The following is a 27075-nucleotide window of genomic DNA, read 5'->3' on the forward strand; positions in this document are numbered from 1 at the left end:
TCTCTCTCTCTCTGTCTCTCTCTCTCTCTCTCTCTCTGGTCCTCTGCAGAGTTTAAAGTCAATCGCAGGTGATTTCTTTAGTTTTTTTCCAGAGACCTCCAACATGTTGCTGTTTTGGGGGATTCAACAGTCAATCAGGAGGTCTCAGACCCCCCTAGACCCTCTGTATTTCACACCCAGCAGGTGGGCCGGGTCCACCCCTGCCAGCCCGGGACTGATGTAACCCACCGGTCATATCATAGTGACATCAGATTCATATTTACAGATCCTTTATTTTTGGGCTCAAACTGAAGATTTGCTGGATTCTTTCTGAGCGGCGTCTCTACGACAGCGCAGTTACGACCAACTCTCTATAAACGGTTGCGCCTGTACATTTGAAGTTTTTAAAATGAGGCCAATTTAAATGGGACCATTGTTTTCCCAAACGACTCGATTCCATATTGCAGGAACAGCCCAGAGATTTGATCTATGTTTAACCCTTCTGCCCTTCTTTTGCTGGGAATTAAACTTGCACACGTTTAACCGGCACAAAAGCCTTTTCAGAACCAGGCCCGGGCAGAACAAGCAGCACAGACGTAACCTCTTTCACATTCAGCTAAATTATGTGAGTCTTTGATTATATGAATATTTAAATGGGCGCAGCTTTAAGCCCTTTGATAAACCTTCACCCTGTCCAGAATGGGCCTCACCTCTCACTAAATCCATCCGCTTTCACTCCTGCAGCCTCCAGCTGCACGTGTTGGTCAAGATCAAGAATAAAGGGGAACCAGGCTTTTAACTCGCCATGTTTCTGCCAACTCATTTCTCCATCGACATAAAGACAATAGAAGTAAAAACACTGTAAGGTCAATACAAATAAAACAATCCCATGTGAGCACAGTTTATGTAAAGTGGCGAACACGTGATCTCAGTGTGACAGTAAACAATGTCAGATGGTTGATTTAGTGTGGCTAACGTTAGCACGCTAGTACCACCAGCCTTCAGGTGGGTGATGGGGAAAAAATTAATATGATTTTTTTGGTCAGTATCATGATTTGATCCCGATTCTTTTTCATTCTGATCTTTTTTTGTTTTGATGCATTTTTTTAATGTATTTAAATTTTTTTGCACTGTGTGATTTTCTTCTGCTATCCTGCTCTGCTTACGAGACGAATAAAGGATTATCTTATCTTATAAGATACTGACCAGTTCAATCACTTATTACCATGTATGCACTAAATCTGAGCTGATAACTTCCCTCTATAAAAACATTCAGAAAGTCTTATAGGGGGTCAGGAGGTCTCCCTCAGAACATGCTCCACTTTAAAGTAAACTTTTCTGGAGGTTTCTGAAAACACAGTATTTCCTCTCCACTCCACATGGAAACAAATGAAAACAGAGTTTTTGGTGACTGTGAAAGAAGTCGTTGAAAAATTGATTTCCAAGGTGGAGATGTGTAAGACCGTCACCATGGTTACTGACTATCACCTGCACACTGAACGAGAAAGAGCTGCTGACTAACGTCACATATGGAACAAAGCACAGTACACGGAGGTGTTAGGTTAAATAAGACCATGTGACATGTAACTTATATTGTTCAATTACCTCCTTACTGAAATTATTTGATTTGATTCCACACTTAGATTTAATTATTTTTGTATTTTTTGATTAAATTTTGTATCCAATAAAAAAAGTTTTTTTTATGACTTTAATCTGAACTATGAAAAACGTTGATGTTCCTGTTTCTTTGAATTAATTCAAAAAAAGTTTTGCCTTTGTTTTAGGCCTGCGATGAAAACACACACACACACACACACACACACACACACACACACACACACACACACACACACACACTGACCTGGCAGCAGGCGAACCCTCCAGTATATGCGCAGACACTGCTCCTCTTTGCGGAGGCCACGGTGACACTTGCAGGCCAGCAGGGCGGGGTATCGGGCCAGAAGGGCGTCCTGTCTCTCCAGACATTCTGCAGCCACCTGCTCGCTCAGCGGAGACATGGCGGCGTCGGACGCACACAGCTCCAAACCCCGATACAAGGCCTCGCACCGGGGGTCCACAGAGCACATCCGGTGGGCTTCCACACAGTCAGTGGGGGGCAGCGGGTAGGGGAAGATGGGTGAGGAGGACGGTGACACACCTGAGGGAGGACAGAAGAGTCAAAGGTGTGTGTGAGTGTGTGTGTGAGTGTGTGTGTGAGTGTGTGTGTGAGTGTGTGTGTGTGTGTGTGTGAGCAGCATAGACGTTTTACTTGACCCTGTTTTCCTGCATCTATCTCGACTGTAGCGCTCATCATCTGTGGATGACGACGCTGTAATCCCGTAAATTAAGCAGACGTTGCCATGGCGACCTACCACAGTATGAAGCGAGCCCACGTTTGTTGTCTCAGAGGTCAACCCCGGAGGTCGGGAGGAGACCCCTGTGGACGACACGTGACAGTCCAACAAATCAAACAAAGAGCAGCTTCAAAGTGTTGACTGAGAGTCTCTCTGGTGTTTCCAGTCTTGGTTTAGATTATCTTTAATCCGCCTACAGGTGTGGAGGACGTTCTTGATTACATTGATCACAGACAGTGTTTGGATTGTGTGGAACCCAAACTTTCTCAAAGAGGAACTGTCGTTTTCTCTCTCGACTGTGTGTCTGCTTCGATTTGCAATAACGAAAAGGAGAGGCTCCCCCGCTAAAAATCCAATAGCTCATCCGCACAGAGGAGGTGTGTGAGGACAGCAGGAATGTCACACAGGGAGGAGAGATGGGAGCGAAGGAGAGGGCGAGCGAGAGAGAGAGAGAGAGAGAGAGAGGGTGCCAATGTGAACCTTGATGGGTTGGACACGCGCTCAGTGTGGGGCCCAATCAGCATGCACTGCTGAAAATGATGTTCTTACAATCACACACACACACACACACACACACACACACAATCACAGAAAACAACACACACACACTTGTGCGCATGGCTGCCCTGAGAAGGACCCTTTTATGTGTGTGTCCTGCTGGGAGGGAGACTGGGAAGCACAGAACCCATCATTACTACCAGAACACAATACTGCACAACCACAGGGGAGGGGGCGAAGGGGGCAAAGCAATCTGTCTTACACACACACACACACACACACACACACACACACACACACACTGGTGTCAGAATAAAGTGGCTGAGAGAGCATAAACAGCTTAACATTCAGCGGCGGATCAGGAGACGTTATGGAAATTGAATACTGAGAGTGCTGATGAAAGACGAACCACATACATAAAACATCAGAGGTCGAACAAACATCCACCTGAGCCAGACCTGAGCCAGACCTGATCCAGACCTGAGCCAGACCCTGAGCCAGACCTGAGCCAGACCCTGAGCCAGACCTGAGCCAGACCCTGATCCAGACCTGATCCAGACCTGAGCCAGACCTGATCCACACCTGATCCAGACCTGAGCCAGACCTGAGCCAGACCTGAGTCAGACCTGAGCCAGACCTGATCCACACCTGATCCAGACCTGAGCCAGACCTGAGCCAGACCCTGATCCACACCTGAGCCAGACCTGAGTCAGACCTGAGCCAGACCTGAGCCAGACCCTGATCCAGACCTGAGCCAGACCTGAGCCAGACCCTGATCCACACCTGAGCCAGACCTGAGTCAGACCTGAGCCAGACCCAGACATGATCCACACCTGATCCAGACCCAGACCTGATCCAGACCCAGACCTGATCCAGACCCGATCCAGACCCAGACCTGATCCAGACCCGACTCACACCTGATCCAGACCGGACTCACACCTGATCCAGACCTAATCCAGACCTTGATCCAGACCCTGATCCAGACCTTGATCCAGACCCTGATCCAGACCTGAGCTACACCCGATCCAGACCTGAGCCAGACCTGAGCTACACCCGATCCAGACCTGATCTCTGACTAGAGCTCAAACTTTGGCCTCAGATTAATGGAGTCCAAATGTTAGCAGCTCGTCGTGGAGTCGTGGCGTCCTGCCACACAGCATCACGTTATCTTGTCTGAGCTAAACTCAAAAATGGAGGGAATTATTTAGAGAGGATGTTTTTGTACAGCGAGTAAACCATGTGATGACGAGTAACTTTATATGGCTTTCACTTGGCGCTGACAGGACTTAAAGATTATTATTATGACATCTAATAAAACAACCACAGATACTTAAAACATGCCGACAGCGTGTGAGCCAACACTGTAAATGTTCAGCACTGTGTTGTAATCAGTCATTATTATTATTATTATTATTATTATTTGTAAGTAAAGAAAGACGAGCACGCTCAGTGGAGTACAGCTGATGTGATGATGGTCACCTCACACACAGCTGATCTCAGCTGCTGAATGTTATTCTGCTGCACGTCTGACTATGAAACCAAACTCCGCCTGTTAAAAGCTGCAGTGAGTTAACGTTAGAAGATCACTGACTGGTTCTGAACGTGGGTTTGTGCAGGGAGCCGGTAAACCCTTCACACTCGTCTCCAGTGCAGCCAGCAATTAGCGCTAGCTGACTTCTGGTCAACACTCTCTTTTCTGTTCATGCACGCAGATGTTCAGACACCCCGAAGTCTCACTCTGCTTTATTTTAATGATCAAATATAACTTGTTGAAAACCTTTGTAAAAACAGTTGTTCTCTGCGTCGGACGTCGACCCTGCAGAAAGGTTTGACACTTTAAATATGAGGATGTAGAAACAGTCCGTCCTCTCATTAAAGGCTTTTTACTTTTCTATTCAGTCTACTTCTGGATTGTTATCAGGCCATCGACACTTCTGTTCTCCTGCACGCAGCCAATCAGAATCAGCTCATGTGCCTCAACAGGAATTTGGTCCAAAAACAATGAAGGGCAATAAAGAAGAAGACATCAAAGGAACGTTAATGAAAGTGGACTTAAAGGTCACATTCAACACGATCCTCTCCTCCATCTTCCTCTCACATGTCTCTATTCTACAAACCCTCCAATGATGACAAAAGTCCATGTGTGCTCAAACAGGCCGTTTGGAGATTTTCCCTTCATGACATCACAAAGGGCAGTAGCCCCTCCCCCAGGTGGGTGACACTCCCACAGCTAGGTGTTTGTTCTGCCCTCTGAGTCTGCCTTCTCACCGTAAACAATAGGACATGGAGCCAGAAAGCAGCGGGTACACCCGAGCCCTTCCAGAGAGGGGGCGTGGTCAGACACAGCTCATTTACATATTTAAAGCTACAGACACAGAAACAGCCTGTTCTGAGCAGGGCTGAAATAGAGGGGTTTATAGACATGATCAAATACAGGATCAGAGTGGATTTACAACAACACACTTCACACACATGATGAAGAGGACACGTATAAAAAGTACAAAATAAGACTGTCTGGAATAAGTACAAATATCTTCCATTCAAAGATGTCTTATAATGACACTTTATTTGTATTTCAACATGCATGCACTTGTTATGTAAATGTAGTAAACACATTGACTTCAGTATTTTGAAGCATTATAAATAAAGTTGGTAATAAGAGAGACAAACACGTAGTGCCGAGCTCACCGAGCCAGAACTAACTGTTTGTGACTGGACCCCCAGCCGAACCAGAGGAAGCCCCCATTAAAGGAAAAAGGTTCCCAGTGTTTTGGATGTCTTGTTATTGGAGCGGTGAGCCCCTTGAGGTGTTCCCACAGGAAGTCCAAGTCACAGTGTGTTTGTTTCCAAGCCGGAGGGCCGGTTAACTGCAGCCAGAGCCAGGCAGGGAAGAGAAATTGTTTAGCTAACTTTGGCACTAAGCCTTTTCTCTGTGCTGACTCCAAAGTGGTCAGTCACAGGAAGAAAGCCCCTCACTTATTTATTCTCACTGAAGAACAGAGAGAACACGTCAACAAATAAAACAAACGTGCCTCTGTTTCAGTAGACTGTTTGTCATCAGCAGCACGGCTGAGTCTGCAGGTGGACAGCAGCTCCCTCCATCCCTGCTGCACAACTTTATATTTGTTTTCTCATCGAAAACAAGCAACATCCAGAGTGCCATCTGCTGCAATATGTGCACACTGAGAACAACGCTGAGAGCTGCTTCAGTCTGAGAGCATCGCTATTCAACACTCATTTGATGCAACTAACTCAGGTAACCATTTCAGGGCCTGATTCACCAGGAGCGAATGGCTGCTGGCAAAAGCTCAAAAATATATGTGCACAATGAGCTCCCTCTATCTTCTCAAGGTCGAATTCACTAAGTATAAAGCTGTGATGAGGAAGTGTAAAGAGCTGCTCTCTCTTTCTCTCTAAAGCCCCGTTTCCACACAGCAGTCCGGTACGGATCGGTTTGTGTTTCCACAGCCACCCGTGCCCTGTTTGCTAGGCAGTGTGTAAGCTGGATGACGATAGCCGCTATGTAAATAGCGTCATATGATAGCAGCTAACCGCTAACTAATGAATTCAACAAAGGAGAAAAACGCTACACAAACAAAACCAACGAAGAAGACATCCATCAGGTCATCTCCTCTGTCACTGTCATGTGACTCTTTATTACAAGAACTCAATCCAGCTTTGTTTCAGAGAAGGCTGTGAGCGGCGAGGACAAATACACACGGAAACACTCAGCTGTGTTACAGTCAATGGTTTAAACACGCCAGAGTTTTGTTTACTGTTGTCACACAGGAAGTGACGATTCTTTCAACCAATCAGCAGACTGCAGTGTTTAGCTCCACCTTTTCGGGTCGGCTCCACATTCTTGGCTCCCCAACGGAAGGGTCCCAAAAAGTGGAACAGTACGGATCGGTTATTTGGGAATCTTTCCCGGGATTAGTCTATGGAAACGCGCGCCGTACTGAGACGAACCAAACTGGACCGCTCGGTGGAAACGGGGCTTAACAGGGCTGCTCTCTCATATTGACGGACCTCAGTTCTGACCACATAAAGGTCATGAGCTCGGGGGGGGGGGGACATATTGGATAAATGCTCCACACGTGGATGAAGTATGGAGCCCTGGACTGAATTAACCCGCGCTTATATTAATGAGAGACATGTTCAAGTCATATTTTCAGACAGAGGTGGATTTGTTTTTATGTTCATTAGCACCATTAAAAGAGAGGCTTTTTGCAATGAGGACAAAATTCTGCGGCGCAGTTACCACCAACTCTCAGAGTTAAGACTTGTCTCTGCGGACGCTTGGGACCATCAGGGCTGCTGTTTTTTCTTGCAGTGACGCTGATTTAAATGGGCCAATTTTTCCCCAAACAGCTTCATAATGGTTCCGTTAAATAAACACTGGCAGCACCAGCAGGTTGTGGATTGTCTTCTCTGCACAGGTTCAGTGTGTGCTGAAGCTGCTGCGAGTGTTTCAGAAAGTGTCGCTCTTTTCCTACAGCCCAGAGATTCCCTTGGTTCATCTATTTAACACGAGGACGGGTGACTCACACGCTGATCTCGAGGAGACAGCGCTGCAGATTACAGAAGAAGAAGGTGAGACCCACAGTCTGACAGAAACACCCGGGTGTCGTACCGATTCTGTAAAAATAACACTCTGCATCAGACCTAGAGTACCGTTACCCACAATGCAAAGCACCAGGTCAGAGATGAAAACAGAACAGCCACGGTAACACAGGAAGTAATCCCAATCAGACCTTTTGTTTTTGATTCCCTGAATCGTGAAAATCTAAATGTGTCTCTCGTCAGCTGTGGAAGCTGCTCTGAAGCAGTGTGTGTGTGTGTGTGTGTGTGTGTGTGTGTGTGTGTAGTCTTCAGTGGTCAGTACGAGTCAGACTGAGGATTTGTTGATTCGTGTTTTTCCACTTTTCAGATTTGACTTCATTTGCTAACAAAGCAACTCTGAAGATCAGACAGCTCGTCTTCAGACACTCACACTAACTATATATTGAGTTTAATGCAGTGGACTATCTGGTGCACTGACTCAGGAAAAAATAAAAAATAAAAAAGACACTCCTCACTCCCTCGCCGGCCGCTGACAGTGACATCACTGTCTTAGCAACAGCTGAGGATCAATAAAAACAGTAAATAATGAAACACTGAGTTTATGTTCACTAAAACATTTACATGTAATAAACAGATAAAATATTGAATGTTACATATAATGAAAGAGATTTCTTTATGCTGACAGACTCTCGTGTGTGTGTCACCATCATCAGGGTCACAAACATTAACACCATATTTACTCTTCATTTAAACTGATTCATTAAAAACTCCAAACATTTACTTTACTGTCGTTCTGCGTTTACGCCGGTCGCTCTCCGCTCATAAAACCGCAATGCATGATGGTATATTGATGGCGTATATTGCTTGGATAGTGACCATCGCTTGTCCACTACTGTTCAAAATGCAGAATTCGGCGTGTTGGTAGCTCGTGTTCAGGTCAGCTGACCTCTGATTGAAGCAGGGGAAGTTTGGTTCTGGACACATGTTTCAGTCCAGGATTACTAAAAGCCTTTAACACACACAGATGATTATTCAGAGAGTGAAGCGTCTGCAGGTCACCGTGCTTTCATGAATAAAAAACAATTATACAAACCCCCCCAGGCGTCTCCATCCCTCTCTGAGCACGCTCAGAAAAATGATAAACAACTCAATCACCCCCCCCTCCCCGCCCCCCCGCGCAGTGATGATGACTACAGAGGTCAATACAATCACCTGAGGCTGCTCCACCTATCACAGGTAGCAGCTCATCAGCTCGTAATGCTGCACCTCCATTAATCTGCTTCACAGGCCGACTGAGAGGAGGGGATATAATCACCATGAGCAAACAGCATCATCACGGTGTATTTTACATTGTCTGCCACAGGCTGGGATTTCATCTCAGAGCTGCTGGATTATTGTACAAAACAGCAGCTAATCCAGCGAGTGATCCGAAGGCCGCACTAACCTGCAGATTATAAAGTCTGCTTCCACTCGGCCCACAGAGACCGGAGGGCGAGCTGTGGTGAGGAAACAGGACAGAAGGTGAAACTATTCCCACCACTGTGAGTCGAAGTGACGCGTTTCACAATGTCAGAGTTTGTCTGGAACAAAGAGACGAAGAAGAAGACGAAGAAGAAGAAGAGGAGCAGCGGTCACCGTTTGTCTTTGTGTTTCACTGCAGACAGTAAATGTTCTTTCTGCAAAAAGGAGGAATCAGAAACTATATTTATATATGACTCAAGCTACCTTATTGGCTTTAATCAAACTAACTCACGTAAGACGAGAGCAATTATAAACTTACTGACTAAATAATTCAACACTATCTGAGTGTGTAGAGAGAGGAACTGTGTGACCGCGTGCCCTCAGCAGAGTTCACCTGCAGACACGGATAAACAGCGTTTCTCCACTTCTGTTTACAAATATGGACAGCGTGTCTCTGTCCAGTGAAGTGAAGCCAGAACCCCCCTGCAGCGGGGGAGGGGGGGGGGTCATTTTAAACTTGGACATGCAAAGAAGAAAACATGGTGGAGCAAACAGACATTTACTAATGAAAGGTCAAAGGTCACTCGCTCAGTCTTGTTTCAGTTTGAAGCAGACTCAGTCATGAGAAGTGATTGTGTGATAATCTGGTGCACACGGCTCCAGCCTCACGTGTTGACAGAACTGTGGCGTGTTTCCTCTGACAGCTGACGACCACCTGCACACGTGCAGCTTCAGACACATTTCTGAACAGCAAAAACAAACATGGCGGCAGCAACAACACCGCCTTCTTTGTGGAGCGATGATGAAATCTGAGTTTTGTTATGCACTCATTAAAGAACTAAAAGCTTAATGCCTCATTTATGCTTCTTTTGGTCGGCGCGGCGTGGACGGCGTGCACGGTCGTTTCATACTCAAAGCGGTCTGAGCAGCTAGATCGGATCTCCTCAGTATTCTCTCTCATCTCTTTGAACTCCTCCACCGCTTTCCGGACTCCTGCGGAAGCAACTTTCCAATGTCACATAATCGTGGCCGAGATGGGTGGCGTCCGTCCGCTGGTCACGACAGAACCCGTTTGACATCACGGCCGCCGTGCAAACAAGACGATCATAAAAACCGGAATAAGAGGATTGATCAGGATCATGAGCACAGCGGTATGGATAACCTGGTTTCTCCTCCTATTCTCAAATCAATGTGATGTCAGTCATTGCACGCCGTCTGAGAGTGGCGTCCTCAGGAGAGTGGCGTGTGAGGGGCTGAAACAGACTCGGAGGAGAAGGACTTCTGCGTTGGACTCTGCCTCCTTATTCTCTGCTTAAGTTGAGAGCCAATTATTGGAGTGTGAGTGACCTTTTCACCAGAGCTAAAAACTTCGTCATGCTGGTAAAATTAGCTCTGCAGCACTCGGGCAGGTCAACCAATCAAACGATGGAATAAAACGTAGGATTGTGTGGAGCGATTTTCAGAAAATCAACAACCTGAGCAGAGCTCGGGTCCTCCCCCCCGCTGCTCGTCTCTCTCCTGCTTTAAGCAGAAGAGTCAGCGTGTCACCTGCACATTTCTAATCACATTTCACAGACACTCAGAGACTCTGACTCACAGAGCCTCTCCTCCTACTTTAGGAGAATCTGAGCTAATAGAGGGGCTATAATTGGTGTAATTGTGATCAAAAAGCACAATAATGGATAATGTCTGAATGGTTGCAAAGGTCTCAGACTGTGATGAATGCCTCCCATTTTTCCTTCTATTTTTCAAAAGCACTCCCGCGGTGTGATTGTGTGTCCCCGCGCTTCGGTGAAGTCTGTTTTTTTTTAACTCAAGAAAAAGAGTGTGTGAGGCCCGCGGGGTGACGAGAAGTTAAACTCTGCTCACGGAGACACACTCGTTCACGGAGAGCACTACATGATGCCAGTCGATGGGAGCTGAATCCGAACAAAGGCAGCCGCACTGCAACATGGGAAAGTTTAAAAAAAAAGGGTCCAATTAGCAGTGGGCGGTATTTCACACCCTCTGTGTGAGCGCTCGTTCCTCCTGAGTAATTGAACGCACCACGCTGAAGGTTCGATGTCTCAGAGGCTGCTCTGCATCCGTTTGGTTCTGCTCAAGGTTTCTGCTTCTGAGGAAACATTCAGCAACATTCACCACGACGATGCACGAGTGAGGATGCTTACACCGTTTCATCACGACCTCAGTGCACCCAATGAGACGGCTTCAGATACTTCAACGCAGCGTACGTTCTCCTTACGAAGTGTGGACGCAAACGACAACTGGAAACACGTTAGCTGTCCTTTTTTTTAAGGATTTTTTTTGTTCCTTTATTGGACAGACGGGATAAAAGACAGGGAGAGTTGGGATTGATATGCTGGAGAAGAGGTGGCATGGAACTCTGTGCTCAGTCTAAAGCCACGCCCCCTATGTGCCCCGCCCCCTCTGTGCTCCCTCTAAAGCCACGCCCCCTCTGTGGCTCTCTAAAGCCACGCTCCCTTGTGCCCTCTAAAGCCCCCCCCCCCCTCTGTGCCCTGTCTAAAGCCACACCCCCTGTGCTCTGTCTAAAGCCACACCCCCTGTGCTCTGTCTAAAGCCACGCCCCCTATGTGCTCCGTCCGAAGCCCCGCCCCCTAACTCTCACACACAGGCACAGTTGCTCCTGAAGCGGACCTCAGCTCTTCGGTCTCATTCAGAGGGAAGTAAACACTAAACTTAAAAAATAAAAAAGTGACTATTTTACTACTCCAAAGACAAACACAGTACGAACGCCATCATCGGTGTTGTGAGTGTGAGCCGGAGCACGCCAGGGGTTCAGACTCTGTGGACGGGTTCAGGAGCGCATGTGAAGTCTTCTCCACACGTCGAGTCGCTGCTGCGTCTCATTCAGCGAGTTTCTGAATCTCTCTGATTTGAAGAACGCGTCGGCTCGAGCTCGTCCTGACCACATGGAGGGCGGCCTGTCAGGAAGGCCGACAGGGGACGGAGCTGCAGCCAGCTCCTGACACATCTGTCATCATGAGAGCAGATGGGCCGGAGGTCGACCACCGCTGACCCGGGATCAGCCCGCACTCCGACCACAGAGAGCGTCTCTACCTTCAGGGACCAACGACTCGTGTCTGATGTTGAGTAAGGACACACACACACACACACACACACACACACACACACACACAGTCTAATGCCTGTGTACACACTGAACACACACACACTCACACAGAAGCCAACACACCATCTGCTGCTCCTGTGTTTGAGTTCCAAATCCCAGTTATCAACAAAACACACAGAAGACCTCCAAACTAGCCCCTTGGATACACCGTTCCCTTTGAGAAGAGCGCTGACACACACACACACACGCATGCACACACACACGCACACACGCATGCACACACACACGCACACACACACACGGATCAGATGGAACCAGGTGAGCTGCTCATTTTTTATTAAATGTGACAGAAGAAGGAAGATGGGTTTCCTCACTTCTTTCTCTAAGTTCATTCACCTCACACACTTCTTTACACACACACACACACACACACACACACACACACACACACACACACACACACACACACACCCAAACACACACACACACACACACACTCTCTCCTGACCTGGGATGATGGCCGCACCTTTTTGAAGCAATCTTTCTCCCACTTCTCATCGCAGCAGGTTTATGATGCTCGTTTCTCCGGCCTCATTGCTCTTCGTAGACGTCGCCGTCTGTCACCGAGGATCAATACAGATAAGACTCGCTCGCTCGCTCGCTCTCTCTCTCTCTCTCTCTCGACCTTCTCAAGTCGCCTGTTGTCGTCTTAAAGGCGTGTTAGTCTGCAGTCTGCAGCCACTGACACCTGAGTGTTTAATGAGCCGTGTGTGTAGATGAGTTTGTCCTGATGGTGGCCGTGTGAGATGAAGTTTATCATGTCTCATATATTATATTATATATATATAATATTATCATCAGTATGAACTCATCCATTCATACACATTCACACACTGATGGTAGAGGCTGCTGCAGAGTCCATCAGTATGAACTCAAGCAGCAGGATCAAGTTCACTTTGTGAAGGAAACATCGGACATGAGGACTGAACCCACAACTGTCCGGTAGAGAGAGACTCTTCCCACTGAGCCACAGCGTCCTGCAGGGCGAACAAAGACGAGGCCTCGGCGCTCTGTTGAAAGTTAATGTGCGATGAGAACGACGTTACTGATTGGACGAGTTTCACGTTGTTGCTTAAAAACACCAGAAGAATAAAAGTGAAATCTGTGAAAGAGTTTAAAGAGTTCACTGACTCCGCTGATCTGATCTCCTCTGGCAGATCGCTCCACCGCCTCAGGCTCCGAGCCAGCCTGATAGATCAGCTGATCGGAGACTGATTGATCGTATTACCGATGGCTGACATGTTACATTTACCTGTTTGAAAACTTGTTTTAATATTTAAAGCGTTGAAACATGAATCTGTTCTGACGTTGGGTCATACGTGTTGAAGCTGGAGCCACTCCCCTTTAAATACAGGACTCTAACTCAAGCATAACCTTCACCTTCACCTCAACCTCATCTTCATCGTAGAATCCACTAAAAACCTGAAGCTGAAACATAAAAATATGTAATTGAAAATAATCAGAGCTCAAATATTTAAATATCTATGAAAATGAATCAGAACGTTTCTTATATTTCAGCTACTTTGTGCTGTTGACCTGTTTTAGGTCACACGGGCAGCGAGCTGGCTGAGAGTCAAACAGGGAAAACATGGTGCTGTACATTTCATACCACGCAACACAACCCGTCTCCTCTCACCTACAACGAGCGCTCGCCACGTTGATCGCTTCTGATCAGCTTTAAAATCAATCCCTCATCGACACTCTGACGGACAGAAATAATTCACTCTTTTAGACGTGATTCTAAAAGATCATGTTTCATGTAAACGCCTCAAACAGCCACTAAAGAGGACGAGACGCTTTACACGCCACTCCCACAAGAACAACGCCACACGTGCAGAAGAAAGCCAGAAAGAAAACAAGATGGAGGCATCGACGGTACGAGAGCGAGAACAAACAGACGATGGAAACAAAGTTCATGTTGTGTCAGCTGAAGGATGTGAACACGCTAAAGGATGTGAACACGCTAAAGGATGTGAACACGCACGCTAAAGGATGTGAACACGCTAAAGGATGTGAACACGCTAAAGGATGTGAACACGCTGAAGGATGTGAACACGCTAAAGGATGTGAACACGCTAAAGGATGTGAACACGCTAAAGGATGTGAACACGCTAAGGATGTGAACATGCTGAAGGATGTGAACACGCTAAAGGATGTGAACACGCTAAAGGATGTGAACATACAAAAGGATGTGAACACGCTAAAGGATGTGAACACGCTAAGGATGTGAACACGCTAAAGGATGTGAACACGCTAAAGGACGTGAACACGCTAAAGGATGTGAACAAGCTAAAGGATGTGAACACGCTAAAGGATGTGAACACGCTAAAGGATGTGAACACGCTAAAGAATGTGAACATGCTAAAGGATGTGAACACGCTAAGGATGTGAACATGCTGAAGGATGTGAACACGCTAAAGGATGTGAACACGCTAAAGGATGTGAACATACAAAAGGATGTGAACACGCTAAAGGATGTGAACACGCTAAAGGATGTGAACATGCTAAAGGATGTGAACATACAAAAGGATGTGAACACGCTAAAGGATGTGAACACGCTAAGGATGTGAACACGCTAAAGGATGTGAACACACTAAAGGATGTGAACATACAAAAGGATGTGAACACGCTAAAGGATGTGAACACGCTAAGGATGTGAACACGCTAAAGGATGTGAACACACTAAAGGATGTGAACACGCTAAAGGATGTGAACACACTAAAGGATGTGAACACGCTAAAGGATGTGAACAAGCTAAAGGATGTGAACACGCTAAAGGATGTGAACATGCTAAAGGATGTGAACACGCTGAAAGGATGTGAACAAGCTAAAGGATGTGAACACGCTAAAGGATGTGAACACGCTAAAGGATGTGAACACGCTAAAGAATGTGAACACGCTAAAGAATGTGAACATGCTAAAGGATGTGAACACGCTGAAAGGATCTGAACACGCTAAAGGATGTGAACATGCTAAAGGATGTGAACATGCTAAAGGATGTGAACACGCTAAAGGATGTGAACACACTAAAGAATGTGAACACGCTAAAGGATGTGAACACGCTAAAGGATGTGAACATGCTAAAGGATGTGAACACGCTAAAGGATGTGAACACACTAAAGAATGTGAACACGCTAAAGGATGTGAACACGCTAAAGGATGTGAACACGCTAAAGGATGCGAACACGCTGAAGGATGCGAACACGCTAAAGGATGCGAACATGCTAAAGGATGTGAACACGCTAAGGATGTGAACACGCTAAGGATGTGAACACGCTAAAGGATGTGAACATGCTAAAGGATGTGAACACGCTAAAGGATGTGAACAGGCTGAAGGATGCGAACACACTAAAGGATGCGAACACGCTAAAGGATGTGAACATGCTAAAGGATGTGAACACGCTAAAGGATGTGAACATGCTAAAGGATGTGAACACGCTAAAGGATGTGAACACGCTAAAGGATGTGAACATGCTAAAGGATGTGAACATGCTAAAGGATGTGAACAGGCTGAAGGATGTGAACACGCTAAAGGATGTGAACACGCTAAAGGATGTGAACATGCTAAAGGATGTGAACATGCTAAAGGATGTGAACAGGCTGAAGGATGTGAACACGCTAAAGGATGTGAACACGCTAAAGGATGTGAACACGCTAAAGGATGTGAACATGCTAAAGGATGTGAACAGGCTGAAGGATGTGAACACGCTAAAGGATGTGAACATGCTAAAGGATGTTAACATGCTAAAGGATGTGAACATGCTAAAGGATGTTAAAGGTCTGCTGGATGGCTGAAATGAAAACAAGGAGACAGACTGTCAATAAACACTCCATGTTCATACACCGGGACACGGCGGGTTTAACGGCGTGAATCGACCTGTCCGTTTGGACTACCAGCACAAAGTGAGCGAACACTCTGCAGATTCAGAGCGTGTTAAAAAAACATGAACTACAGTTGAAATAAGAGCGACCACAACCACAGAAGTCTGAAGTGAGAAACGCTCTGCAGATCACACTTCACCGTCACCACCACAGAGTTCTGTCAGTTTCACATCGTGATGATATTTACTCTCACTGTCAATCACATCTTCATTTGCACGTTACAATAGTTTCCTCCTGGGGGAGAATCCCCCCCCTCCCCCCCCAGACCCCTCCTGTCATTACTTTAGTCTGTTATATATTTCACTTCTCTGGGTTTGGGGACGTCCAGCTGATGCATCTTCAGTGTACTTTAAAAGGATGAATCAGTATGTCCTCTTTATATTTAAAACGTCTCTTGATGAAACAGAGTGAGAGATCGTGTGAGTTTTTCAGGATCCTCTCACTCGGAGCATGAAGCTGGGAGACCTCTGAGCAGAGTGTTTGTTAAGGGCTTATGATCCAGGTAAATATTCCCTCTGGGAAGTATCCGTATCAGTGTGGCTCCTCAAAAACCAACAAGTCGCTTCAGGGTAAAATGAGCCCCGTCACCGTCCCTAAAAATACACTCACAAACACGCACACACCTGCCCGTGCACCGATAAGACGTCAACCTCCGCCGCTCCAAATGTGTTTGCACGCCGGCGTCGGTTGACTGCACTTCCTCATTGAACGACTCGAACAATTTATTCTGACGCGCCGCTGAATCCGAGAAGGAATTTAGATTGAGATGAAAAAAAAAAAAAAAGGAAAATCAGACACGACCTGAAAGCCTGCAGGGGGGGGGGGAGAGAGAGAGAGACGAGCCTGTCACTCAACATTACCCTGCCACTACACGCCGGACAATCATTAACATGGCTAATGAAGGGAGCGGGCCGCGCTGCAGCAGTGCGCTCGTGTAAAAGCCTCTGTGGAGGAATTTCATTAGTCCTGCTGCAGCACTGCGAGAAGCACCGACTCCAGATCAGAGAGGATTAAACACAACGGGGAAGTTCTGCTGCTGCACAACCCGGATCATGTCTCAAAAAGTACAATGGAAGGAAAAATAAGCAGCTGATCGTCAGTCTGACTAAATAAATCAGCTGGAGGGCTCTGTGTTGATTCTGTTCTTTATATTCATGGACACATTTGTAGAGACAGAGAAAATGTTCCTCTTTTAAAAAAAAACTGATTTCCAACCTCTCTCTTTATTTTCTACTGTTCACAACAGATTCTATCCCCAGTTATAAAAAGCAAAAGACCTTCCTCGAGGTTATGTTACAAAAGGTCAGTTTGTGATTTTCCTCCGGCCCCGGTTCACATCCAGTCCAGCTCAGCAGAGTCCAGATCCAGCCTCAGAGACTGGCTGTGCTGGAGCCAGCTCCTTCTTTCTCTCCTCTTTTCTGTTTCAGCGTGCTGACTGTGGAGCGGGACTCGGCATAACGTCACAGCTCCGCTCAGAGAGCTCCCAGCATTCAACAAAAAGGGCGTTTCAACTTTGCGCTTCAGTTTAGAGAAGCGATAAAAGGTGCTTCACTCTTTGATAGTGCAGCACCTGTGGTCCTAACCTGGTTGGATAGATACTAACATCAGTCGAGGTCCTAAAACAGCATGAAAACCATTTACAGTGATGATGTGTGTAAACAGGAAAAATAGAGTTCTGTGAAAACAAAACCAAAATAAAATGTCCTCTCGAGTTGGACTCGTTCAACGTGCAAAAAAGAGTGCACGGGTGAGAAGAGTGTACGTGTCTTATCTGGGATAAGACGAATGAATGACTCAAGCAATCCGACGTCCTCTGAGCCGGTCCTGCAGCCGGCCACACTGCGTCCTCGAACTCCTCACTCACAGGCTGGGCTCGCCATCTAGTTCATCTCTTTTTGGATACTTAAAAAAAAATAAACCTACACAAATAGTGCAGAATTGTAAATTATCTAGTTCTTATTCTGTTTCTAACATGAGACCTCATTAACTTCTACTTCAATCAGTATTTGTCAATGTATAACCAAAATCTAATCTAATACCTCTAATACATTCAAAATGAAATGCTGTCTGTCACAACAATTACCTTTTAACAACAAACATATAGTCTTTCAATGAATCACCATATGTCATGGTATTTTAGAAAATAAATGAAGTATTTATCTTTTTTAACCTTTTTACTTTTCATATTTCCTTTCTTTAAACTCTTTTAAATAAAGATTTGCATTTTAAAACAGGAAAAACAATTAAATTATAACTACTGTTAAACATAACTAGTGCATTTTAATAAATTTGAATTGTGGTTTAAACCTTTGAAGATGTGCTGCTCTGAATGACACCTGAGCTTAGTAATTAGCATTCGCTAGCTTCTAGCACACAATGACTCATCAAATTAACCAGGCTAATACAGTAGATTAGCTAGTAGCAACTCGCGCGAGCATCCCGCGTTAGCATTACGATCTTTTTACGAAACATAAACAATGACATAAAGTGCACCACAATACAGTGGTAGCTTAAGAAAGCCATCTCATAAATACATTTGATCCTTTAGCAAACGTATCTAAACTTAAACAGCTTATATTGGTCCATTCTCTCACCAGAGAGGCTAACACAACATTATGCTGACATTATGCTAACATGCTACACGAGAGAGTCATAGAAACAATAATAACTGGACCAAAGCTGTCGTCCTCAGGTTCACAACTTGTTTCTGCTAGAAAGAGCGAACTTATTAACATCAGAATATTCCTGAGACTAGATTAATCACGGTTTTATAATTATTTTACAGCAATAATACCGGTATGCTCGTTCTGTCTGCTCGTGGCTGTGAACGTCACGTCAGCGGCGTGATTGACAGGTCACAAGCAGCGACATCGTTACACGCGCTACTGCTGCTGCTTGGTGACAAGCGCCCTCTACTGGGGAAATAGGATATTGCACCTATATCTAAACAACAAATATAGGTTTAGTAGCCTTATATTTCATATGGGTTACAATAGGTTCTGTTGAGTAATCATCTTTCAAACATCTGCTGATCGTTGCTTCACTTTAAGATGGACCATGACCTCCATGACCTCCATGACCTCCATGACCTCCGTGACCTCCGTGACCCCCCCCCCCCCCTTCATGTACATGTTGTATGTGACTCTTCATGGTTCACATTAACAACTAAACATCAATCACAAAGATGTCAGCTTCCATCTTCATCATCCTCATCATCATGTCATTGATTGGTCATCCAGGAAGACTTTCACTCTTCGTCTTTTGACCCTGAGTGTGCTGCCCCCCTGTGGCTGCTGAAGGTAGACCACCAACAGGATCCTCTTTCACATCATCTCAAATTCAAACTTTGCCAGCTGTGGACTTCTAGACTAAAAAGTTAAAGCTGGCGGCTCTCCCCTCGTCGTGGCCTTCATCTTCTTTCACGTGCAGGTCAACACGGAGGAGAGCGGGAAGATAGCGGGGCGTGTTTGACCACACGGGAGATATTTATTCATAAAAACTGTTTATTTATCTGAAATACAAACTCTTACATTCAGAAGAAATCTAACTGCACTTTAAGGAAATCTTTTATTCTCCACTTTGCTGCCTTTGTTTTTTCCTGTTTCTGAAGCGGTTAAATAAATGAAGTTATCATGATGATAATATTTCTAAATAATCTAAATACTGTAAGAAATAACAATGAGAACAAAGATCAGAGCGGACTTGTCCGTCTGCTGAGTGTTGAGGGTTAAATGTAAAGGTCACCAGATGACAGACATTTTTAATTTGGGCGTGTCCTGGTACAGCTCAGTTAGCAAGTCAGCGTTTCACGTTTTCACCAACATGGAGAGAAAACTTCTAACTGAGCAAAAATATCACCTCCTCAAATCTCCTGAAACGGCGAAAAAAGAGAAATCGAAACCAAATTTCAGGCGATTAAATCTCCTGCTGCTGTTTTCAACTCTTCAGGGTCGAGTTGTGACTCGGGCGAGGAGAAACGGCCCAGCGAAGCCTTCGCTAACATTTCCTGCGATCACTGACCCTTGTGATTTTGATTAACCACGGTTTGCTCTCATCTTGTTTTCATTGCGTCCGGCCATTTTCACTCGGCATCAGGTTAGATCGTGTGGCTGCACACTGAGCCGCACGTAGTGTGTGTGTGTGTGTGTGTGTGTGTGTGTGTGTGTGTGTGTGTGTGTGTAAAGAGGGACAATCAACACGACAACCTTGACCTCTACTCTCGTTCCCTCAGTGCTGAATCTCCTCCTGAAGTTGGGCTCTTTGTTTCAGCGCACACACAGGATGCTCGTTTCAGGAGCAGCGTGTTTAGAAAAAGGCTGCTCTCTGTCACTTGTCTTTCTGCTTCACAAACAAGGAGAGCCCACACACACACACACACACACACACACACACACACACACTACCTCTGGACTCAATGCTCTGAAACAGGAGAACACCGGGCTCACGTTGAACAGTCGGTTCATTAAAGCCACGATGACTAAATCAAAGTGTGTTTAACCCTCCAGTGTTGATTCTGTTTGGAGGAAACGTTTCTGTTCTTCATGAAATCCAGACAAACTTTTTCACCGTGTCATCCTGCAAATGATCCGCGTCAACACAAAGCTCGAGTTCATCTTAAGACATCGAGAAGATTAACCGAAAAAAAACACAAGTTAAAGCATCGATGGAGGTTTGAAGAAGAGATCTGAAGAGGACGATTATCTCTTAATTATGGTTGAACACATATAAAGCCTTTAAAAATGAGAGAATTTAATAAACAAAATAAAATGGATTCAAACCGACAGCTTCAACGTCGAGGATAAAAAATGACTTACTCTGTTTTTAACGCTGACATCCTTCAAATCGATTTTACAGTCAAATAAAATAATTCAGATATATTTCGTTTCATCATGAAGGTTCTGCTTTGACTTTTTAAATTTGAGAGAAGTCAGATGGATGTTTTGTTTTTTACAACCTCTGGATTGCAAAACATGCCAGACTGACTTTATATATACATATTTTTTTTAAAGTGTAAAATTGTTTTTATAACAGCAAAAAAAAAAAAAAATGAAAAAATAAATCAGTGCAGGGAGTGAAAGGATGAAAGGAGCAGTGCATGTGTCTGCTCACCTATAGTAAAGTTTCAGTTCAGGATGTGGAGCTCAAAGGGCGTAGTCTGCCCTGGACTATGGAGCAAAGAACCAGAGTCAAGGAGACATTAACAAGATTTACTCAGAAAGTTACAGAGGACATGCAAGTGCTGAAAAGTTGGGATGGAAAAAAAGAAGAAAGACTTCTGTCACATCACCGTGCCTCCAAAGAGCGTGAAATCAACCAAACGAGCCAAAAAAAGAGAGAGCAGCTCAGCAAAATAATAAGAGGAGGAAAGTGGAAAAATATCAATACAGGAATTTGGTCACAAAAAAATATATATATATAACAGGAAGAGGAAGGGGAATTATCTGACTTTACTGCGGGGCTACGATGAAGAGAGTGTGACTTTTCTCTCTCCAGCTTCATCCTCCAACTCGCGCGTCGGAGCCCATCCAGACAAAGAGTGGATGTTCAAACAGCTCGTGTATCTCTTTTTCTTTTACTGCGATGTATTATGGAAATCAGTGAACGTACCTGAGAAGAAGAGAAAGATCACAAACCCCGGGAGAATCATGGCTGAAGCGCGCGGGACAACAGGGGGGTTAAGACGGGGATGCGGGACCGGACTTGGTGCGTTCTCGGCTGGTCCAGCAGCACCGCTGTGCGCCGCGCAGACAGAACCCAGCCTGCCCTGCTACATGCACCGCACCGACACGATCCGTCCTCCAGGCAGTCCGGGAGACCTTTTGTTCTCTCCCCCTGCGACGCGTTAAAGTCCCTCAAGTTTCAAATCCCCAGATGGAAGAAAGGAGAAACCTCGGAGGAATGTGTCCGAGCAGAGTGCGCGCAGCCTCTGAGTGTGTGTGAGTGAATGTGTGTGTTTGTGTGTGTGTGCCAAGACTCCAGATTCACACCGAGGGGATGTCAAGCGTCACCGGGCTGCAGCTCTGCCCGCGGACAGTCATCACGACGCGGCTGCGCTGCTGAAGAGATCCCGGTTCATTCTGCGATCATGATGCTGACAGGCAGAGGGGGCTGAGGTTATTAACTGGTGATATCCCTCCCTCTCCCCCCTCCTCTCTCCCTCCTCTTCCTCCTCCTCAGACCATCATCATCATCATCATCACCTTTAGGGACAACATACAAAAAGGTTAGAGTACCTGAGCAGGCAGATATTTAAATGATAGCTTATAGCTGACTTTTCAAATATTCTACAAAATAATAACTCTCTGTTTTAAAAGTAAATCCGGGATATGTTGTTCAGCACCAGGAGTTCATGGTGAAAAGGTCCCACAGAGATGTGGAGCTCACCAGAGACCGCCCATGTTTAAGTTTGCTCTGTTTCAGGAAGTAAATTTACCCGTTTAAATCCTCCTTTGACATTTCAGAAAATCCTCATATCAAATTTAATAATCATTGGAACCATCACAACCAGCTACCTGATTATTCGTGACTATAAAATATTTAATCTGGTGAAAAAAGAAGATGGAGAAAAATGGAAAAAGGTACCTGAGGCCGAGGGAACTTATCCCACAATCCATTGCGATTTTAGCGTGACCCAGTGGCTTTGTGCGCCTCTTCTACCTTTATTTAAATTCTTCTTTAGTTAATAATAAGGTTCTCATAAAATTACGTTTACATTGAAACTTAATGATCTTTAATAGCAGCTGATTGCGGGAGAGAAAAAAACGTTTCCATGGTAACAGCGGGTCGCACTTATCAACAAAGTCATTGTGATACTGTTTGATCGTGGGTGATGCGGTTCTTTTCCCCAAGACTGCGAACCAACCCACGTTGGTCTTAAAACTACGAACTGGTTTCACGCTCGGGTCGATCGTGGTCGCGCTCCCTGAGATCCTTCAAATATTACAGCTGATGATCAAATCCAAGAAAATGAGATTTCCATTTCCAAAACCACGCTGTGGAGCTCTGGGGAGACTGGGCTTAGTTGAGCCACGCCTTGTTGCTAGGAAACTATGTTTAAAGAAAAGATAATGTGACCAAATATTTCGGAGGAAGGCATCATGGAGTCTGTGAAGGTCAGAACCACAGACATCTATTTCCAAAAATACATGTTTCACTCTTCAGTGTGAATTTATCACGTTTCATGAGACCAAAATAGGTCATTTGAAATGTGTTTTATACTTCGGTTGCGGAACCTGTAGGCTGCAACATGATGTCAACAACCTAGCATCGAGTGCAGCATGTTAGCTGTGGGGACGAATAACGTCAGGATGGTAAGTGCAGCTGCATCATCTGTAAGTTCTTAGTAAACCCACCTTTACTTCCAAAGAGAACGGATTCTTCCCAAGACGTGATCCGCCTCAAATAGACCTGTTCCACTTGCTCCACACGCTCTTCGACCAATGAGCTCGCTGGATTTGCACATCACTGTTGATAAAAGGCGGTGACACGAAACAAAACGGTGGCGACCGCAAATCCTGAAAGTCTGTGGCGTAGTGATCCCTCGCTGGTTGTGCTTTTCCGTGTCGTTGATTTTTTTAAGTGTAACAAACGTTGACAAAGTTTCCATATTTGGTTCAAAATGCCACAATAGCAGGATCAGTGACGTAGGGTGATCTCTTCTGATTGGCTGAGTGAGGATCACGTGTTTCTCGACCTCACTGAGGTGCAGACGGCTGGCCGTATGTACTGTTTGTGGAAATTACCAGAAACAGTCACATGCCCTATAAAAGGGTTTTTAATGTTACTCCTTCTCATTCGAAGGAGCAGGTTCAGGTGGTTCAGGCGTCTGATTAGGACGTCTCCTGGACGCCCCCCTTTGGAGGTTTTTTTCACCAACACCCAACTTGGAGAAGACCCCGGGGGTTTGCTGGATGGATTATGTACTCCAATTGACCTGGGAACGTAATCCCCCGAGGAGGAGCTAACGTAGCTGGAGAGAGGCCGGTCATTGTTTGACTTACTTTGCCTGCTGCCTCGGTGACCCGACCTCCATAAAAGGGATGGAAGAAATCTCTTGTGTATGTCGCTTCTCTAAAAGTACTCGAGATTTAAAAAATCCAAAAACTGTGAAGACGGGAGGGAAAGAGAAGAATGAATCAACCTTTTCCAAACAAGTTCTCAATCTCCAGTTTCACGTCTCCTTCATGACAGCATGGCGTTCATTTAGTAAGTTACGATCCCGTTTAGAGACCAGACGGTGTGGAGCAGAGAGTTTCCAAACGCCCAACACCCTGACCAGAAGATATCTTTCCAGTGACTAAAAGAACAATCTGCACAGTTTGTCGTTTCTTTCTGTGAATACATTTCATTTAGAGGCTGATCTTATCGGACTTCATAAACCACTTTGTCTTTTTTTTTTTTTTTTTTTTTAAAGATCTGATCTAATCTGATGATTTTAACGTGATCAGATTTCTTTGGAACAGCTGAGCCCTGCAGGATGAAAAGTCCTACGTTTGACCTTTTGGTTTTTCTAGCCAATCACAGCACAGTGGGCGGGGCAAGAAAATGCTTGGTATGATAAAAAATAAATAACAAAAAAAGGGTGAAAATGTTGGATCACTGAGATGCTGCAGACTTAAATGTGTTTCTCAGGAGTTGGTGGAGACCAAAAAAGAGATTAATTCAGGTTCAAATCCACATTTGAGTATGAAGTGTTTCAATTAAACATGTGTTCAAACATGCACCGTGACTGCCCTCTACAGGTTGAAATATAGATACTGCAACTCATTAATTGGCTGATCTGGGTGCAGGTGACGTGTGTCATGCTAGCTGTCAACAAACCCGATAAAGACTCAGACTGTCTTACTGTAAAGCTCGCCATGCAGCGGCTTACAAATACACATTTTACATGCTAATGCTAATTAATATTAAAATGAAAACGTAGCTGTATAAGTAATGAAGAGATGTTTATTGTTGTTATGAACTGGTGACTGTACTAGCTTAATGCTAGCTTATCCAACATAGCTTGGATTCGAAGTACATCAAGTAAACCTGTGGTTTAGCATGTTGCTAACAGCTACAGTGTGTAGCAGTGTGGGCAGGTCGGAGCGAGCTGCACACTCTGACCACATGATCCTCTGTTGTAAATGTAAAAAAGACGTTGAAATGGCTAGCTGTGAAATTTGGCGATTTTAAAGCCATTAACATTAAAATCGTCCAGGGGGCAGCGTCGACCAATCAGAGACGCCCCACTTCTTCTCCTGCGCATCATCAGCTGTGTTAGCTTCCTGTGCTAACAGTTCAAACTGACTCAGCTGTGTCTACGTGGTCGTTTCTGCTTCTCAAGTCGTCCGTCGTTCGTGGCTAAATTACGTCGCTGATTTAGCTTATCAGTTTAGCTGTGTCACATGGCCAAATAAAGCCGACATTTTAGTTTGTTTTGTTTTTTTGACACATCAACGTATCACAGAGCAAAGAGAGCAGGACAGGAAGTCAGACACCAAAACAACATTAGTAGTTTATTTTCAGAATAAAACACTCCGTTTTGATGGTCCAGCACCGGAGCGGACACACGACGCACACGCTGTCTGGATGTGTATAATCACCTGAAAATAAAAACTGTAGGGCTCTCGTATCTTTAAAGGGACAGATCGTCTTTCACAAAGCTCGCCATGTTTCGACAGCAGCCCTTAAAGAAAGAGAGAGAGACGGTTGTGATTTACAAATGAATACTTTTGAAATTTTAATTGCTCTTCATATCGTCACAACTGCTGCAAAAGCTCATTACTTCGACTAAGTGATGAGCTTTTTATTTTCTCTTCACAGAAAAGTCATCATGCTGTTGACTTTCATCCCGTCGGGTCCGTTTTAACCTCCGTCTCAGAGTGGTGCTTTTTAGTTTAAACCTCGTTTTGGCTGTTTTTTTTTACAAAAACAAAAAAGGCAGTCTTCTGATAATAATAATAATAATCATTTTTCATTTCTTGGGCCTTGATGTCCAAAAAAGTTTATTCTGGATTTGGAAATATGTTTTTTTTTTACCTGGAACCAAGTAAGAAATATTAATTTTATTCTGGTTTTTCAAAGTAAAATTGGATTTGATCATCAACATGATCGAGATTTGCAGAGGAAACTCTCTCTCTCTCTCTCTCTCTCTCTCTCTCTCTCTCTCTCTCTCTCTCTCTCTCTCCTGCATGTTGCTATCTGTAAATCTTAGTTACTAACCATATTTCCTGAGATATGTCTTGTAGGTTCCTCGTGATCGTTGGCAGAGCGTCCTGCTGCTGGAGCTTATTAGAAACATGCAGAGGCTTTTTAGCTCGGCTACAATCACTTCTATCTGAAGCAGTTCCACTGCCCGCTTCCATCGCTGCAACACCTGTTCACCTGATAACTGCTCTCATATCTGGCAAACCCAGGGGCGTCCAAAACGGCCTTCAAAGCCCCGCCTACCTTCTCTGGTCCAATCAGATCCAGAGCATTCAGGAGCAGAATCTAAAGTTAGAAGGAGGACATACTGGCTGCTGCATTGTTGTCAGAGAAGCTTCAACACAGCAGGTTTCCTTCATGATCACACAGGAAGAGAGCAGCTCTCTGATTGGAGCTTTGAGATTCAGCGTTGTTAAACTCACTCACAGTGCTGTTACATCCTTGTAGTGTTTTGGGTGCGAGGCTATGCTCGGGGACTCTCAGTGGTCATCGAGCCCTTCGTTTGAAACAAAAAAAAACCAAGAAGTGATTAAAAATGTTCTGTGGAGCCGATCGCTTCCTCTCGCTCGTGTCCGTCTCTCGCCCTTACACATTCACTCTCTTCCTTTCAGAGCTGAAGTTTAACAGAGAATCTGTCAGAACGTCCCGATCGGATCCTTTTTGGGGCTGTTTCGTGAAGCTCCTCTACATATAATCATGTTCAAATGTGTTGTGTTTTATTTCAGAGACATCTTTCCCCTTTCTTTCAGTGAGAACTAAGATTAACATCCACAATGGAATCACATAGAAGTACACATAAAGAAGTGTGGAGGCTGAGATGACCTGCGGTGACAAGCACAGGATGGGAACTATAAAAGGAAGCGAGTATGGGAGGATTATACATTAATACAATATTTCCCCACATGTAGTCTTCAAAGTTGTTCAGTTTCTCAGCAGCAGAGGATTACAGCGCGGGGTCAGTGAGAGGGCTGCGGGGGCTACACCTGTTTCATTTGCACA

The 27075-nt window shown here is 45.1% G+C and overlaps 1 protein-coding gene across 1 annotated transcript in view; it reads right to left on the reverse strand.

The window, feature by feature from the left end:
* gfra3 (GDNF family receptor alpha 3) overlaps positions 1–21996 on the reverse strand; it is a 41172-nt gene extending 19176 nt beyond the window's left edge. The window contains exons 1-2 of the mRNA XM_079352718.1: positions 21496–21996; positions 1841–2137 (exon numbers count right to left, since the gene is read on the reverse strand). Of these exons, the coding sequence (XP_079208844.1) occupies positions 1841–2137; positions 21496–21535 (337 nt within the window). The 5' untranslated portion in view covers positions 21536–21996. The remainder of the gene's footprint in view (positions 1–1840; positions 2138–21495) is intronic.
* Positions 21997–27075: the final 5079 nt, after the last annotated feature.

Source organism: Symphodus melops (genome assembly GCF_947650265.1).
Source record: "Symphodus melops genome assembly, chromosome: 9".
Taxonomy (NCBI): Eukaryota; Metazoa; Chordata; class Actinopteri; order Labriformes; family Labridae; genus Symphodus; species Symphodus melops.